Source organism: Elaeis guineensis, chromosome 2 (assembly GCF_000442705.2).
Source record: "Elaeis guineensis isolate ETL-2024a chromosome 2, EG11, whole genome shotgun sequence".
NCBI classification, from domain to species: Eukaryota; Viridiplantae; Streptophyta; class Magnoliopsida; order Arecales; family Arecaceae; genus Elaeis; species Elaeis guineensis.
The window spans coordinates 85,089,622-85,109,143 of NC_025994.2; the positions used below are offsets into that span (position 1 = coordinate 85,089,622).

General features: G+C 43.5%; 1 protein-coding gene across 1 annotated transcript; it reads left to right on the forward strand.

The window, feature by feature from the left end:
- The first annotated feature begins 17,693 nt into the window (after positions 1–17,693).
- On the forward strand, positions 17,694–19,205 carry LOC105036361 (indole-3-acetate beta-glucosyltransferase-like). The gene is made up of 2 exons (XM_029262191.2): positions 17,694–18,314; positions 19,083–19,205. The coding sequence occupies exons 1-2, from the start codon at positions 17,694–17,696 to the stop codon at positions 19,203–19,205; spliced, it is 744 nt and encodes a 247-aa protein (XP_029118024.2).
- The last annotated feature ends 317 nt before the right edge of the window (positions 19,206–19,522 follow it).

Here is a 19,522-nt window from a genome sequence, read left to right on the forward strand (position 1 = left end):
CCTCTGTCGTGACGGTGTCTCCGGCAAAGCCGATCAGAGGCACAGGGACCCCCTAAGTCGGTCAGTTGACAGTCGCATTCGGGAGAAGGTCGAGTAAAACAAAATATTTGTCGAACTTTCATTATCAACAAAAATTCGTTTTACATCATAATTGGCTATTGTCGCCGACACAACAACAGCATCGTCATGGGGAGTTTGGATGCCCCGAACGTCGTCTTCCGTGAAGGTGATCACGTCATTCGGGTGTTGCCTTTTCGTCGGCTCCCCTCCTGCAGACGTCCCCGGGCCCAACCGCTTGGAGATCATGTTGATGACTCCGACCGTCGGCTGGTTGGTCGCCGCTTCTTCAGTCGGCTGGGGGCATCGATCGGCAACTGGTTGGGTCGGCGGACCCTTCCGGAATTTGTCGAGGTACCCCCGACGGATGAGATTTTCAATCTCATCCTTCAACTGGATGCACTGCTCGGTGTCGTGGCCGTGGCTTCGATGGAACCGGCAGTACTTCCGACGGTCGAGACCTTTTGCCTTCAGAGACGGAGGCCGTCGCAGGTATTCCTCTCCCTCGATCTCCATCAGAATCTGTGTACGGGGAGCGGAGAGAGGAGTGTAGGAGTCGTACCTGGGGCGTACCGGCCTCGGAGTCTGCCGCCGAGGTGGCTTTTGGATCTGTCGGAGTGGAGAGAGCCGACTATCGGTCGGGGGCCTGCTTGATTCGGCGGGCTCCCGACCTTTCCTCCGCTTCTCCTTCGGGCCTCTGGGCTCGGTCAAGCGTCGGTCGGACGCTCCTTCGTCCGCGCGCATATACTTGTATGTGCGCTCCAGTAGCTCGGCGTAGATCCGGGGAAGGGTCTTGTCCAGAGAATAAGTGAATCGGGACGCCCTCAAGCCCCGCTTCATGGCTGAGATAGCCATGTCTTCGTTGAGGTCCCGGACCTCGAGCGTGGTCGCGTTGAATCGCGCCACGAAGTGTCGGAGCGTCTCGTTTTCCCCCTGCTTGAGGGAGAAAAGGCTGTCCGACGTTCGCGGCGGCTTTCAGCTGGTGCTGAAGTGGGCCACGAACGAGTGCTCGAGCTGCCCGAAGGAATGGATACTTCCCGATCGGAGACCGGAGTACCAAGCCTTGGCAGCCTTGCGGAGTGTGGCGGGGAAGCCGATGCAAAAAAGAGCGTCGGTTGCCCCTTGAATCGTCATGAGAGCTTTATAGCTCTCGAGGTGGTTGACTGGGTCGGTGGAGCCGTCGTATGGCTCCACATGCGGCATTTTGAACCGACTGAGAATCGGTTCGTCGAGGACCAGTCGGGAGAGAGGTTGGGTGGTCTGGAAGTCGACGTCGTTTGAAGACTTCTGACCTTCCGTCTGCATTTGGGCGAGTCGGCGGTCGATTTCCTCGAACCGTCGCTCGTAGTCGTCCGCTCGTCGATGCTGGGAGACCCCAGGAGTGGAGTCTCCGGAGGATTCCGAGAGGGAGGCCGACGGTGTGCGCGGCCGCTTCTCCTTCCTTGTCCGTTCTGACGGGGAGGGAGAGGGCCGCTGGGACCGTCGGTCGCCGCACCGCGGCCGTCCATCCTCCTCTCCGCGGGAGCGCTGTTGGGAGCGCTCGCATGGAGGCGGCAGGGATCGACGCGGTCGTCGGCGGCTGCTCCTGGAGGGCATCGGACGGGCCGCCGGTTGTTGCTGGAGGCTTTTGACTGCGTCGGTCAGTACGGTCATCTGCCGTACGATGGCCGCAATCTGGGCCTCCGCGGTCACCGCGGGGCGCGGAGAGCTAGGCTCCGCCGTCGGTGGGGCGGGGAGGCCTCTTCCCGGCGGGAAGAGCGCCTGGCCGACCCAGTCACTCTCGATCGTTGAGCTCTTGTCTTTGTCATGCTGTCCCCTTCCTGGCGCGCCAATCTGTTGCGGCCAATCGCCTCGTCGCCCGATCGCCGGAAAGCGTGCACCTGCAAAAGGAAGTCCGCACTGACCGGAGGCGGCTCCGGCGGGGACCCTCCGACGGTCAAGTCAGAGAGGTGACTGGGCAACAGTGAAATGTAGGCAAAGAGCTCTGAGAGAGAGTGCGAGAGAGAGAGAGGAGCGAGCCTGCGTTTGTGGGAGAGACGGGCGGATCCCCCTTGCACTGTTGCCTTCCCCGGTATAAATAGTGGAGCACGGTATGGCGCCGTCATTAATGGCGCGGACAAGTGAAGAACTGTCAACTCACTGTAGACTGTCAGAGTCGCCGTGAAAACGTTATGTCGCCGTGTGGTTGTCCAATCACCAGGGTTGACTATGCCCTGTGCGGGACAATGCCCCTAGGTAGCCGTGCCGCATGTCCGTGTCAGAGCTGACAACGTCTGGCGGCTGTACGGTGGTTGGAGGAGCCGACCGATCCAAAGTCGGTGCCGACTGAGTGGTGTCGGGCCCCTCCATTGGTCGGCGAGCATCATGTGAGTCGGCCATCAGTCCACTGGGTTCAATCGGTCGGGATGGATACGCCCGACATATCCCCAGTCGGCAATGGACTGTTGAATGGCCGGTGATGGCATCCGTCAGTTGGTCGCCCCGACCGACGATCGGTCGGGTTCTCGCCCAGTCGGAGTCGGTCGATCGGGCCGTCGGTCGGTCGGGCCGTCGGTCGGTCGGTCGGGCCGTCGGTCGGTCGGTCGGTGGGTATCCCCCAACATATACCATCCCACAGATTCTGAATTTTTGATTGACTAATTATAAATTTGGCATTGTATCACCATTGTAATGAATATTTACTCTCCATCTTCGCCACCAGCCAGTGCATATTTATCCTGCACCTCTCCACTGTTCATAATGTTCTGGCACTCAATCAAGATTTCAGCTCCATCAAATTCCAATCACAGACAAGTGTCTTCCCATTCTACATGCTCTTTTCCGGTGACTGTCTTAGTATCCTTTTCCATGAAGAGTGCATCTGAGTTAGTTATTTTTATTTTAATTACCAGACTAAGAGTAATTAAAGTTCACATCAATGACAAATTTGAAATTATTAACATGAGGAATAAAGATTTATAAGTACAATTAGGGATATTTTAGAAATATGAGTAATTTATATAGGGCTCAAATTTTTTCAATAAAAGCAATTTCTCATGTTAACATGAACGTGGTTATTCTGGTGGTTCATATGGATGGATATGATTCATAACCCTTGGTGAAATCATGATATGCTTTGCCCAAACATGCTAGTGCAAGGAACTAATAGAATGCTTTAACATGCTAATTCCTAAGTAGCATTTTTTTTATAACAATATAGGGTCTATTTGAATGCTTATATTCCTTATCTATTATCTATTATAGTGGCATTTGGTGACCCAAATGGGATCACCATGGTGATCCCAATTATTGGTGATCCAAATGCTGAGATGATTTGATCATCCGTGATCAAAGATCACGGTATTTAATAGATCATGGTCTAATGATAAGGATCTCAAGGTATCTAGGAGTAATCTATTGATATTTTATCGGAATCCAAAATTATTAACCATATAATATTAAAACTATCCTTCATACATTTCATAAAAATATGCTTATAATAATAAAATATATTTTAATAAATAATAATATATTTATTAATATATTAATTATTATTATTTTATAAAATATTTATTAGTTTTATAAATTATTAATCTTATAAAATATACTAATTATTATTATAGAATTAATATTTTCATTTATAGTTATAGAAACTTCTGTCAGAGACTTGTGCATTTTTTTTTTGGTGCAAATAGGCGATCACATCAGTTTAGTGCAAGAACAGTCCAAAAAATCAAGATATAAAAAATTTCGTAAGCCAGCGGGCAGTCTCCTCCTGTCTATAGATCCAGTCGTCAGAGTGGTCAGCAACAAAAGCTGTCATCAAGTTTGCACCTGCAGTATTAGCCTCCCGATAAACATGCTGACTCTGACTGCAGTAGATGACGAAGAAAGATCCAGACATCCCGGATAAGAGGATGGCTTTCGGATGTCTAGCATCCCCTAAAGTTGGCAATGACAGTAGCAAAGTCACCCTAAAAAAAGATCCACTCCGCATGAAGCTGCTGCCTGGCAAAGGTGACCCCTGCCCAGGCAGCATGAAGCTCTGCATCGAGACAAAAGACTCAAAGAGGTGGGAGCCCATCAGTTGCCAAAAATCTACCATCAGAGTTGCGGATAACAAACTAGCTCCGCTTCTCCCGCCTTTGATGCTGCCATTGAAGTTCACCTTAACAAACTCCGAGAGTGGGGCTCCCAAGAGATAGAAAGAACCCTACGGGTTGCTGTCGAAGCAGCAGAGAGCTTCAGGGATTGGGGGTGTCAAGAATCGGAGTGGCAATATCAAACCAACAATTCTCCTAAGCAAGATAGACAGCTATATCCAAAACTCGACGAGCAGAAATCGCATCACCATCAAAACGAGGCTGTTCTTAGACATCAGATCTGGTAAGCAATGTAAGCCAGGCATCCAGAAATAGCAACAACCTATCACTCATGCTCTGATGAATCAAGACAAGAAAGGAATCCAACCAAGGACTAGTTTTGCAATCATTAAAGTTCTTGACCGTTGAATCTTTCTATCTATTATAATTTATTATATATTATATTATATTTAAAAAAATTGGAAAAGAAAAAAAATATTTTATGTAGTCAGGTTATATGCTATTTATTTCATACATTACAAAATGTACGTTGATAAAATATAACACAGGCTGAGGTAAAGAAAGGGCAAGTACAGAAACGAAAGGAAATTGTACTCCTAGCCCAAAAAACCCTGCATCGCATACTCTCCAATAAATTGGTGTAGACGTTCCATTTGAACATGTTGGGGAAAGATGAACTCATGAATATGTACATTTCCGCACGCACATGGAGGTGGCACACCTGAGCAATACGTTCCAAGTCTTGTGCTGTGGATGACCAATTGCGGGCAATGTAGCCACATTAATGTAAGTGCAGGCAAATGACTACTTGAGTGGACCAAAAGATGATTTTTAGCATCATGAGAATTCTGGATTACGTGATCAAGATCCTCTGATTGTCTGACAAACGAAGCCATACAGTTATCTAGATGGGGCCACAATGCTACATCTTTGAACATCCTCCAATCCTTTTTCACTTTCTAAAGCTGACTCTATAATCATCTGGAGGTGAAGTGAGAGCATGTCTAAATATGACCGGAGGTATACCCCGCCTCCTCAACCGTTTTTTTGGTACACTTTGGGTGGGAGGAATCCCGGTCATGCCGGCTGTAATCACCATGTAGGGAAGGACAGGGAGCGAGGAAACGAAAAAAGTCTCATTGGAATGTAAAGCGGTAAGACAGTCAACTGATTGAGTAGCTTCCCCATAGGTATGCGAAATCTTCAGGTCTTCAACTATAGCAAGACAATGGCGCATATCTTCCAACAAAAGATGAATAAGAGTGGTGTTGTTCACTAGTGCAATAGATCTATAATATGTATCAATCGATTTGACCACTGTAAAAGAATCTCCTTCAAGCTTGTTCTGATAGAACCCAAGTTGGTAAATAGCAATGCTCAATGCCTTCCATGTAGCTTGTAACCTGCTTCCAGGACAGAGGACGCTAGAGATTGGTTTGATGCTAAAACAATTCCATAATGATCTATGATTAAGAAACCCAATCCAACTCTTGCATTCGGCCATGACGTGACAAAGTTAGTGTTGGCTTGATCACAGGATGGGGTACCTTAGAGACCAATCGATAGGAGGATCATTGTAGGCTAATCGAGCCACCGGTAACCTAATACTATGGATCTTCCATTGAAGCCATCAAAGAAGAAACCTAACCATAGTCTTGAAGGGTCTGCACTTCTAACCGCTAAAGGTTCTACACCTAGACCTCGAACCAGTTTCCTAACCTGGGCCTTAGCTTCATTCTGCTTGCCGGAGTTTGCCTAGCCTTTATTGGTCACAACCAGGATCTTAGGCTCAGATCAGGTAGGGGATCGACGAGCTTTCTTCTCTAGGCTGGTCAGTATAAATGGGCCTTTTCCTTTTATCCTTCTTCACTAGTTGCCTTGTTTTATTACCTTCAATTATTCGTGCCATCGGCGATGGGCCTCAGTAACCTCCATATCCCTGGCCACTCTATCTTCATATATGATTCATCTCTAAGGTCTGTAGAGCAAAAAAGTGAGATGTATTGGCCACGACCGAGGTAGTACATTTGATGTCAGAACCACCTTTGATCCTTGGCAACGGTCCCCCATTCTCCAAATGTCTTTTTCGACTTGGACAGATTTACCCTCATCCTTGTCACCTTAATGCATTTGCTTGGCAGCACCATTGATGGAGGAATTGCTCTGCTTTGTATAGGATCCGTCAAGAGGGACCCGGGACACCACCATCCAAGGCCCAAATGTCTAGTTTTCTTCTTGCTTCAGTATCTCCACTTCCTCTCCTGTGATGTGGCTGCATTCCTCCATATGTCCCACTCTGTCACAGAGAGAACATAGCAATGATAGATTCTCATATTTGAATGGCTGCCATCTTCGCCTTCCCTTAGCCACTATATCAATCCAGAGGTGGAGAGGTTTCTTCAAATCCCTACCTAGATGCAAGCCTTTGCATAATCTTCATGACTGCTTCCTCCATTTATCAATGAACTCAGGAATATTAATACCAGCGACGGAGGCAATGTGAAGAAGCATCGGTCTTTCTAACTTTCCACCAGGAAGTCGAGTAGACGAATCCAAAGCATTGCCACAGAAATGGAATCCTCTCTTGCAATGGGGTTGGGCCGCCATTGTTCCAAGGCAAGGACTGTAATAACCCAGATTTAAAAAAAAAAAAAAAAAAAACAGGGAGGCAGCGAAGAAGAGTCCCGCTGGGAGTCTTCTTCCGCTCAAATACATCGAAAGAGAAGCTGAATCCGAGCGGGATTCGACCTCCCCTCCACCCTATAAAAACCCCCTCTCCTTTCCTCTAAGGCTGGCCACGACGAGCATCGGATTTCTCCTTTTATTTTTTTCGAAATATTTCGTTGAAGCCGCGGATGTCATCATCGTGTTCATCTCAAATACTCGCCGGAGACCTCACCGGAGTCGGAGGTAAGCCCTTCTCCTCTTTCCTCTCTTCCTTCCCATCCTTTCCATGGCTTCGTGCACTCTCGCCGGCCTTCGGGATCGTCGGAAAATCCATGAACAAGATGACCCCTGTTTTGCTCTGTTCGGTCGGGCCATATTCCTCTCTTTTTCGGCCACCGGCACCGCCGGTTGCGGCGTCCCATCCCCGAGACCGGACCCTCATCTTCCTCTCTCCTTCCCCTTCCTTCCCGTGCTGATGTGCAAGGTATTTAAGCTTAAGATTATAATTATTTGAAATTATGACTTTAGTGATATTTAAACCTAGGTTATGATCATAAGGAACATAATTGACATAAAAGGAGTCAATATTTAGATTTTGAATCAATAAATACTATGATGAAACTTTATGTATAATGGTATATGATGTCTATAATAAAATTGATGAGTACATATTAGATTTCAATTAGCAAGGTTGACCTAAGTATGAGAAGAGTTGACCTTAGAATGAAGTGCAAGGTATTGATAAATTATGTTGAGTATACTAGATGATTTTAGAATGTTAAACTTATATAATTGAAGATCATGATACTTTTTCTAATTTAGATGATAATTGTCTGAGCATTATAAATTTTGGACTTATCAAAAGAAAATTAATTAGGATATGGTCTAAGAAGAAATTACATCATATGAGAGAGAAATATTTTTGAGCATTGAATCTATAAGAGGTCATATATGAAACTCAATTTAGATGAAAAAAAAATATATTCTTAAATTTTATTATGAGAATACGAGATACACATCTTAGTAAAGTCTTTGGTCACTCAAAATATCATATTCTTAATCTTTCAAATTGCATTGAATTTCAAATTAAAAGCTTACTTTTCTAAGTGGATCAAAAGTATTTTGATATTGTTATTAAATTAAAGAAAAAAAATTATCTTGTCAGAGTATGATATACAGGTTATAATGAAATCTTTAATAATTCATATTACCATCTTTGGATTAGATTTTTTTCTAATTTTTCTTGTGATTGTTGAAGATGGTGAAGTGTATTAATTATTCAAGTCAAAGTTCAGATTTTTAAATTGAACTAAGACATCTTGCTCGTGTTAAATTTTGAATGACTTATGCAATGGACAAGATTTTGTATGGATTTATTGATTAATATTAAGGGTTGTGATGAAGGGAGCTCTATAAGGAATAATCAAGTTGATTCTACTTAAGGATGTTGGCTTGAGTTCTTCTAGTTTGTTAAGTTAGAATTAATTCTTTTAAAAAGAAAGATTGATTTAGAAATCATCTAAAGATAGTAAGGTAAATCTAAGATTAACTCTAATTAATTTTAAATATGTTAGATTCTTGAAGAATGATGAAACTTATGCAATGATTTCAAATATAGAAAGTGAATCAAGATTTAATTTTTATATGCTATACCCAAAGGTAGTAAAGATAAAGAAACTTAAAATTTTGCTCTAAGTCTTATTGAAATTTGAAGGTTGGATCTATCCTGGATTGATCTAACATATAAGGATATTTTTATCTTTGATAGACTTATATAATTTGATAAATTAATATCAGAGTGCGCAGCAAAGCGTAGTAGATTAAATTGATTAGAAATATTAATCTTTTAAATCAAAAGATATTAGATGAAATACATTAGTTGCAAATAAGGAAGAATTTTATTGATAATGAAAGGATGCTACAGATTTTGATCTAATCTGATCATAGCCAGATAATTTTTGTCAGTAGGTTGCTTCATTGTAGATAATACCAAAAATTCTAGATATCTCAAGTTTATTAACAGCTTGATAGTTCTGATATTAGTTCAAACTTAGAATGTCCTAACATAGATCTCATATTTTTTTAAAATTTAATATTATTACTTGGATTGATATAGAAGATTGAGGTTTTCTTAAGATGAGAGATTACATATAAAATTTGTTGGAAGGTCAAGAGAAGAAAGAAATCGATGATTGTGAAGAGTGCCCGATGTTTGACCTTTATTTATTTTTCTATCAAGGGTAGTCTGAGATAATTATGAATTTCGAGTGAAATGTATTAGACAAATAACGGTGGTATATTAATACAAGTTCAAAATGTTACAGTTCTTCAAAAAGTTGAGAAATCATAAGAAGGGATAAGTTTGAAATTTCAAATAATTTTTGTTATAACAAGATCATGAGAAATAAATAATATATATGACTTATCGTAAGTTTGAGAATGACATGAAGAATGTATACTTTGAAATATATATCCCAAACAACATAACCTAATTTTGAGGACGAAATTATTTTAAGAAGGGGAGAATGTAATAACCCAGATTTAAAAAAAAAAAAAATAGGGGAGGCAGCGAAGAAGAGTCCCGCTGGGAGTCTTCTTCCGCTCAAATACATCGGAAGAGAAGCTGAATCCGAGCGGGATTCGACCTCCCCTCCACCCTATAAAAACCCCCTCTCCTTTCCTCTAAGGTTGGCCACGACGAGCATCGGATTTCTCCTTTTATTTTTTTCGAAATATTTCATTGAAGCCGCGGATGTCATCATCGTGTTCATCTCAAATACTCGCCGGAGACCTCACCGAAGTCGGAGGTAAGTCCTTCTCCTCTTTCCTCTCTTCCTTCCCATCCTTTCCATGGCTTCGTGCACTCTCGTCGGCCTTTGGGATCGTCAGAAAATTCATGAACAAGATGACCCCTGTTTTGCTCTGTTCGGTCGGGCCATATTCCTCTCTTTTTCGGCCACCGGCACCGCCGGTTGCGGCGTCCCATCCCCGAGACCGGATCCTCATCTTCCTCTCTCCTTCCCCTTCCTTCCCGTGCCGATGTGCATGCTCGCCGGCGACTGGAGTCGCTGGATTTTGTTGCGAAAGAATTTTCCTTTTTGCCGCTTTTCCGTCGCCGGTGGTCACCGCTGACCACTGTTTTGGCCGCCTCTTGCCGCCGAATCACCTCTCCTTCGACCGTCGACCATCCCCGTGTCGGCTGCGCCACCGGCTGGCCAACCAATGAGGGGACCTCACGGTCCCCTGTTTCGGCCCAAATGAACCCACGGGAAAAGAAAAGAAGCAGAAAGAAGAAGAAGAAGGAAAGAAAAGAAAAGAAAAAGGAAAAAGAAAAAGAAAAGAAAAAGGAAAAAGAAAAAAAGAAAAAGGAGAAAGAGAAGAATAAAAATAAAATAAAATAAAATAAAATAAAAAGAAGAAGAAGAGAGAAAAATTTTTTCTCTCTCCTCTCTCTACCTTTTCTCTCCAGTTTCTCTCTCTAAATTCTCTCCCTATTTTCTCTCTCTAGACTTTTTCTCTTTTTATGGATTTTGTCTCTCTAGAGTCTTCTTCTCTCTCTGATTTCATCACGGATCTTAGGATAAACTTAAGATAAAAATAAGATAATCTGAGATTGCTCCGAAATTCGTGCAGTAGATATGATTCCAGTCCGATCCTATTCGAAATTTGTAACACTTGATTCACCCTGATAGGATCTCTGATGATCTCGACCATGATTGCCTCATCGAAAGGATACGAAGATTCTCTCTCCACTTTCTCTCTCTACTTTCTCTCTCTAGAATTTTTTTCTCTTCATGAATTTTCTCTCTCTAGAAGTCTTCTGGATCAGTGGAGGATTCTGATACATAGATAAGTCCTAATTTTGGTTAATCCTAAGAGAGATCCTTGATTTGTGTTATTATGATCGATTATCGATAATTTTCTCCATATATGATCTTTATATTTGATCAGGGTTACAAAGAGATGATTGTCTGCAAATGATATCGAGTAGAATATTTTGTTAAAGAAATTCATAAATCAAAGAAGAACATTGATTTCTGTGCTTGGATCAGTCACCGGTAAAGGTAAGAATCCTTGTACATGATCACTATTATATATATATGCTATTTTACTGTTGGTCTTGCATCGTTGGTTTTGCATCGTCGGATTTGAGATCGATGAATTTATTATACCTGAGATACTATTATTTGATTTTGAGCATGAGTATGTATGTCAATATATATATGTATCAGAGATTGATGGCATGATTATATGGATATGACATATCTGAATTGATCATAATGCAAGTCAGAATTGATTTGATGAAATCAACATATAATGATTTAATGAAAAGAAAGAGATATATGATATGGACTAGTCTTGTCATGTGGAACAGCCCGCCAGGAGCTTATGCCTGGGATAGCCCCCACTGGCTTACAAGTGGATCAGTCGGCCAGGAGCTCATGCTTGGGACAGCCCGCCAGGAGCTTATGCCTGGGACAGCCTCTCACGGGCTTTCGTATGTGGGACAGCCGGCCAGGAGCTCATCTTGGGACAGTCTTGAAAGACTTTTTAAGTGGATTCGATCCGGATGATGACTGAGGTATAGACTTGGATAGTCCAGAGCCGGAAGGAAACTGTTAAAAATTATGTGATTATGAAAGGAGAAATGAAAGATAAGACATGAAACAATTGTTGAACAAAAGTGTTTCATCTGTTAATATATGATGATGCATCTATTTTGACAAGACAGAAAATTTATGAATGTTTGCATTATTTTGGACATTGAATATGAGATTTTATATCTTACTGCTTATCTTTATTTTCAGACTATATTACTATATCAGTGTGATATGAGAATTCTTACTGGGCTGTAAAGCTCACACCCCTTCATCTTTCTTTTTCTTCTCAGAGTTACAGGATGCTTATGATTGGCTATGATTTGGATTTACGGATGAGCAGAAGGATAAATAGAGTGTCATAGTATCTGATCAGAAAATTGAAGAAATTTAAATTATAATTATGTAAGATTTTACGAATTATTGTTGAAATTAATTGTTATGGATGTTAAGGTTGTAGTGATTTAATTTGGCTTGCATATTCTTTAGGGCTTGCTCTAAGGAGTGTGCGGCCATCACGTATCCGGTCCGGATGTTGGGTTCGGGACATGACAAGGATCTGACCAGCAACGATCCAGGGTCCATTCGCCATCACCCACACTCTGCTTTCTTCCTTCTCGTACCGAAAAACTCATGGTCGAGCAAACAAAAGAATGATTTTAAATTCTCCAGCCTTCGCCCATTTCACTTTCATGTTCTTGTAACATCCTCGATCTCATTGTCAGTGAAGACTATCGAGTCCGTGAACTTTTCCTCTGCAACCTAGCTATCTCCTCTTCAGAGACCTCCCATTTATAACGACACTAGCCTTGGATGACATCCACCCAGGCTCTACTTTGCTTTTCAGTGGGTGCTCTTGGTTACTTCTGAAGCCACACTAGATTGTGATTTTTCAGCTTGCTCCACTTCCATCTCTTCCTTCTCAGCCGCCGGCGGCCAGCTATTCGGTCTGCCTACCTGGATGTCGGTGTCAATAAGCTCCTTCCATTCTTTATTAATATGATATATCAACAGTATTTACTCCCCGCACCACCATGCATGGATAGCTTTCATTATACTTATAAATATGGTCTAGCAGCCATTATCAGATATTGACATGTCGTAAAAATTGAGCATTCCTAACAAATGTCCTGGGATCAGAGTTTCAGTAACACTAAGATCTCCTCATGTAACATTGTTCTCTAGAACTATTATTTTCTGTTAAATGAGAAATAGCAGCTAATTTACAAAGATAAGCATAGTGCTGGATTTTTAGGAAATAAAATAATCCATTATATATAACCACCATCATTGTCCACTCTAAGAAAATAATGGATAATAGTGAAGAAAAAATATAGCTGCTAATGCTATAACAACCATCATTTTTTAATAGTGAAAAATGGCATTGTTTATCTATATTATTGTCTATATGATAATATCTTACCTCTAAAATGTGCACGGATATTTAAACTTAAAAATTGTCAATTTAAGCAATGATGCATCCTACCACTTAGCATTTGCTCCACTTAAAAATTGGTAGGAGATCATGGGTCCGATTTTGGTTGGAATGCAGTCATAGAGATGGGATAGACAGAGAGCATAAGATGCAAGGATGTATGTGGGGTGTATTTAGTCTTAATCAGCTATGCATCAGCTAGATATTGGGTCCTTATACACGACTCAAAATTCAAATAATATCTTTTGGCTAGTTATTTGAGTGAGGTTATGGGTTGTTACAAATGATATTAAAATAAATTTTGCCCATGTTCTATATGAATTAGAGGACATTGTAGTATAGATCTGTTGAGTTGACCACATGAACCAATTATAGTGCTTGTGATTAGATTTGAATGAATTTAGATCCTTAATTTAGTGAGAATTCTAGGGCTTAAAAGGACAAAGTATATGAGCATCATGTGGGATATTTTTAGTCCTACATTAATTATATATTGGATAGATCTTAGATTCTTATAATACTTGTTATATAAAAAAAAAATAATATACCATATTAGGAACCACGCCAAACCCCAATAATATCTTCTAAATAGTCATTCTTGATGAGGTCCTAAGTTGTTATAAAAGATAGGAAAGTAATTAGCCCATCCCAGTCCGGCAATAAAAAGGAATTTACATTATTGATCAGCATTAATACGAACGAATATTGTTGCGGCCAATCCCCTCGTCGCCTGATCGCCGGGAACGAGCACCTGCAAGAGAAGTCCACACTGACCGAAGATGTCTCCGGTGGGGACCCTCTGACGGTCAAGTCATAGAGGAGACTAGGTAACAGTAGAAAAAAATCAGGGGCTCAACGGGAGAGAGCTAGGGAGAGAGAGAGAGAGAGAGAGAGCTCAGGAGCTTAGGAAGCCTCTCTTATCAACACTGTTGCCTTCCCCGTTTTATAGTAGAGCGCGGCGTGGTCCCGCCATTAATGGTGCAGACAACCAGAGAGTTGTCAAATCGCCGAAGGCTGTCAGAGTCACCGTGGATTGACAATCGTAGTGGGCTGTCAAATCACTGGGGTTGACCTATGTCCTTGGAAGAATGATGCCCCCATGGCGGCCATGCAGCATGTCCTTGTCAGGACAGCAGCCCATAGCGGACCGTTCATTGGTACGGTCGTCAGAGTCGGAGCATGATGTGATGGATAGCCACTCCTTTCGCCTGAGGCCGTCACCCACGTGGGAACACTGGCCGACACGACATCCGACTCAGGAGTGGGGGGGCAACTGTTGGGATATACCAAACGACCCCTTTTACACCGACTCACCCTCGGACCTGTCTGACCGATGTCCGACTCTACCGACCGCACCGACCGACGACTGTCGACATTATCCGACTAAAGGAGTCTCGGCCGGGCAAACCCATCCTGTTCCCGATTAGCCGAGCGGTGGAGCCCGAAATACCGACTCACTGTCGGGGGGGTGGCAGCCGACGTCCGACTTCCGCAATGCGCCAGACCAGCCGACAGTGTCCCCGGGTCTTCACCCGACGTCCCGCAGCCGAATACTGACGTATGGTCGGTCAGCTCCCCCAAACACCGTACGACCGCAATGGGCTGCTTGTCAGCCCACGGTGACTTGTCAGTCCGCGGCGACTCTGACAGCCTCCGGTGATTTGACAACTCCCCGATTGTCTGCGTCATTAATGACAGGACCACGCCGCACTCTACTATAAAACAGAGAAGGCAACAATGTTGGTAAGGGAGGCTTCTTAAGCTCCTGAGCTCTCTCTCTCTCTCTCTCTCTCCCTAGCTCTCTCCCGCTGAGCCCTTGATTCTTTTTTACTGTTGCCTAATCTCCTCTCTGACTTGACCGTCGGAGGATCCCCACCGAAGGTATTTTCGATCAGTGTGGACTTCTCTTGTAGGTGCTCGTTTCCGGCGATCAGACGATGAGGAGATTGGCCGCAACAAATATATACAAGGGAGGCAATAAAAACTCTATCATTAATTAAAGTAGATTCAAACTTTGAAGGCAAATGGAAAGCAGCTACTCTGACCCTCACATACTGTGGGTACAACCATGAAAACCAAAGGAAAGCAACTATTCTTTGCCATTTCACCGTTTCCACCCTTCAAGACGCAGCCGAATGTGAAACGAGACACTTTGGTGCATCTTGCATGATCAGTAGCTGGATCTCTTTACAAAGAGATAACACCAAGTGGTGCCCGCTACCACAAGCTTGTGTTAGCCAGCTTCCCTCATTTCTTTTTTTGGTTAGACGATTAATTCACACAAATCTTGTATGAATACGATCAATAGAATCAGAAAATAAAATATCTCGAAACTGCCTCGGGATAACCCCCATCACAGTCCAGAGGGTCTCTCCCATGTACTTTGCTACAAAAGACGCCACCCAATCGGTTGTCAAATTCGCCTCGCGAAAGACATACTGAATAATCAGCACATTGCTCCCTTCTAGGAGTCTCACTGCATCATGCAAAAGGAGGTGAGAGCCTCCGACAGAGATATCTTTCTGCAGCCAAGCAACCACTATGGCTAAATCACCTTCCACCATGAGATGGGTCGCCCCGAAAAGTTGTCTGGCATAGAGGGTCCCTGCTCAAGCAGTATGGAGCTCCACCTCATGAACTGAGGGCTCTCGTAGCTGGTGTCCCCCTATCGCCACAGACGCAAAGCAAGGCCCTTGAATGACAAAACCAATCCCACCATGTCTCTAACACTCCCATCGAAATTGACTTTCAGGTATATCGGAGGAGGAGGCTCCCAAGAGATGAACACCCTATAGGTCACTACACGAGTAGGGTAGGAGCTCCAGATCTCTGAAGATCTGACCGTCACATCGATGATCTCTGCAGCCATGATTGAAGCCCTCTCAAGGATCATTCTCGCCAAAGACTGTCTAGATCGAAGATAAGGCTGCTTCTGGCCAACCAAATATGAAGAGCCAGATAGGCCACATGAACTCCTGCCACCGTGGTCTGGTCATCTCTAGAGCTATGCTGCAGAAACTCTAAGAACACTTGAGTGGGGTCTTCAGCCTGAGCAACCCACAAGTTCATCCCAGCTAAGGATCAGATCGTTGTCATCCTCAGACATCTAAAGAGAGTGTGCTCCAAGGTCTCCTCGTCGGCCAAACAACAGGAACACTCCAGCTAGATATCCATACCTTGGTCCCGAAGAAGGGTTCTGGTCGGTAGCCAACACCAAGCCACCTTTCAGAGAAAAAGATGCACTCTTGGGTGCACTCTCATCCTCTATATCCATCCAAGCTCTATGTATCTTCTTGCTTCACTCTGATAAATCTGATAGAGATCAGCCATCACGACCCTCGAAATATAAGAGTGGCCCCAAACCTTGACATCTGAACTACCAAAGATAGGAGTCACAACGGATAGCATCCAGTCTCTAAGCTGCTCACCAAATAGCCGATTGACAATCACTAGGTCCCACCCTCCACCATCTGAGCGGTGAAGATCTGCCACTCTCATAGCATCTGTCACCTCCACACTAACGAAGGTCAGCCACTAACTGAGTGGTAGTTCTCCAATCCAACGATCATGAAGGATGCTCACAGAACGGCCATCTCCCACCAACTATCTCGTCTGTCGGAAAACATCAGGAGCACAAGTACAAATCTCCCGCCAAAGAAAAGAAGCATTACGTCTCGGATGGGCGTCACCCCTAACAGGCAGCGGGCCATACTTGGCCAGCATGATTGAGCACCCTAAGGAGCCTGGATGAAGCAGAAGTCGGGCCACATGTCTCGCAATCAATGCCTCCTTCCTCACAACTAAGGATTGGATACCCAGACCACTCTCCTATTGGGATTGATAGATCACATCCCATGTCAACAGGTGGACACCACCCCCTCCTTCTGGATGAGAACTCTAAAGAAATCTATGAAAATGTTATTTCAGTCTTGCCATCATGGCTCTAAGGAGAACTGCCTGTGAAAATAGGTAAACAGGAATAGAAGTCAGAACTGACTTCACCAAGATAATTTGCTTCATCATAGACAATGCGTGGCCCTGCCACCCTTCCAACCGCTCCTCAATCGTTCGCTCCAAATCCACACGCTCCATCAGCCTTAGCCTACGCCTGGTGATCGGAATGCCAAAATACACAATAGTTTTACTGTGTTCACTGATCTCCGGAGTTGGGATCCTGAGAATAAAATCACCATCGATTTAAGAAGGTTGACTCTCTGTCTCGATGCCGCACAATACTCCACCAATATACTCCGGAAGCCCACGGCGGTCCGGGCCAGCTTCCCTCATTTACTTCGATTCTCTGTCCTCATTCAAATCCGGACAAGAGTGCATTCACTCCTCCCTCCCTCTCCCTATAAACACTTCCCCTCTCTCCACCCCAACCCTTCACATTATCCCATCGACGGAGGAAGAATCTGAAGATTTGTTATCCACTTACTTATTTTAGCTAACAAGAAAAGGACAACAATATCCATCTATTTTAGCTAGCAAGAAAAGGGCAATCAAGATTTGTTATCCACTTGGTCTACTTACTCAAAAGGGCTTGGTCACTTACTCAAAAGGGCGTCAAAGATTTGTTATCCAGCTGATCTACTTACTTATTTTAGCTGGCTACTTACTTATTTTAGCTGGCAAGAAAAGGAAAAGATTTGTTATGAATCCTTTCTTAATCTGTACAGCTTAGCTAGCATTCTAGATCATTCTTTTGAATTCTAGATAGTCCTTTTCATTTGTATAAAAAAAAGGGAACCTCCTTATTAGTTTTTCAATCAAAAAATATGAAGATAATTTTTTCTTCATTTTAACTTTCTCTGTTTGCCTTGTTTGCAAAATCCCAAACCCCCACGCACCACCATGGCCCATGTCTTGGTGCTCCCTTACCCCATGCAAAGCCACATTAACCCCATGCTCCAGTTCGCCAAGCGCCTGGCCATCAAGGGCCCCCGGACCACCCTCGTCCTCACCCACTTCATCATCAACACCGTCGATGTCGAGGCTGGCCCGGTCCACGTCGAGCCCATCTCCGACGGCCACGACGAAGGCGGCATGCAGTCCGCCGTCACCCTCGAAGACTACTTCCAAAAGCTTGACGAGTTCGGCTCCAAGACCCTCGAGGAGCTGATCCTGGCCCACGAGAACTCTGGCATTCCCTTCACCTGCATGATTTACGACAGCTTTGTGCCTTGGGGTCTCGCGGTGGCCAAGAAGCTCGGCCTACCGGCGATAGCTTTCTCGACGCAGTCATGCGCCGTGAGTGCTATTTACTACTATGTGAATGAAGGGAAGCTTGATGCCCCCGGGGTGCAAGCTATTGAGTCTTTGGAGGGTTTGCCGCCGATGGAGAGATCGGATTTCCCTTCATTTGCTTTCAGGAATGGATCATACCCGACCCTCACTGCATACGCACTGAATCAGTTCAAGATGGAGAAGGATGACTGGGTCCTCTTCAATTCTTTCGATGAGTTAGAGAGCGAGGTCAGATTTGATTTAACTTTGTTCTTTTTTTCACGCTTGCACTGATCTATATATATATATATATATATATATATATATATATATATATATATATGAACACCTGCATTGCACCGCATGTTATAATTTTGGAAGGTGTTGATGAACCATGGTTCAATATTGTCACGAGTTTAACTAGATACACACCTTTGATTCAGTGCGTTCTCACAAAAACCACACACGACCGAGGTCTAAGCTACTCTGTCATAGCTTAAAATCTGATTATTAATTTTCTGAAAAAAAAAAAGAAAGGAAAACGAAGAACTATTGATTGCAAAGACCTAAATAGGAGGTCTTCTTCTCTAATAGCTAAAGGAGAAAAAGTAATTCTGACCTATATACAATGCAAATGTATATACAAAACCATTAAACGGACTGATTTGAGCCCGTTATTCCACGATGAGGCATCTTATGCAAATGCATCTGACATCTTGAATGCTAACGGTTTCTGTTTCAAAGTTATGGCAGATTAAACTACCAAAGGTTTTTTTGTATAACGGTCGATATGTAGTAGGGAGTTCCAACTGGAGAGTGACATCATGCATCCCAGTTGTAAGATGGTGTCGCATCCGATGTTAAACGTATCCGGCGGGTGTTTAAAGAGTGAGGACAAAAGTAGTTTTTTTTTTTAATATATATTTTATTTTTTAACTCAGAAATCTCCCCCTTAAAAAAAGTCGGTTGGCGTGCAACTTTCCAATTTCTTCTTTGGAGCTGGCATCATGCATGTAGCATGCCGAGCGATGGAGCGTGGGATCGCCCATGGTGCGCACGCGGCACTGCAGGATGCGCGTTGAATCCATGGATGGCATCCATCTTAGGATGGACGGTCATCCACGGGCATGGCCTGTGTGATGCACTTTTTGTATGCACTGTTAGAACGTGTGGTGGTTTCGTACGTATATATAGTTTAAAATTTTTATAAATTAAAATTTATAGACAATAAAAATAAAATAAATTAAAATATTTTTTAATTTAAATATATATATATCAGATCAGATTTGAAAATCACGTACTGAATCTTCGTACGAGCACGTCACCATAAATTTAAAATCTGAAAGAAAAAAAAAGATGAATAGGAAGATCGAATCTCCATACCTGATCGCTTTCCTTTGGATCTTACAGATGTTCAGGATTTCTGTCTAAGCTACACAAATATCCGACCTCTATTG

Excerpts from the sequence above, each read along its gene's own strand:
- LOC105036361 (XM_029262191.2), top strand. The coding sequence starts at position 17,694 with ATGGCCCATGTCTTGGTGCTCCCTTACCCCATGCAAAGCCACATTAAC. Across the intron at positions 18,315-19,082 it reads TCGATGAGTTAGAGAGCGAG|CATGCCGAGCGATGGAGCGT; the intron begins GTCAGATTTGAT and ends TCATGCATGTAG.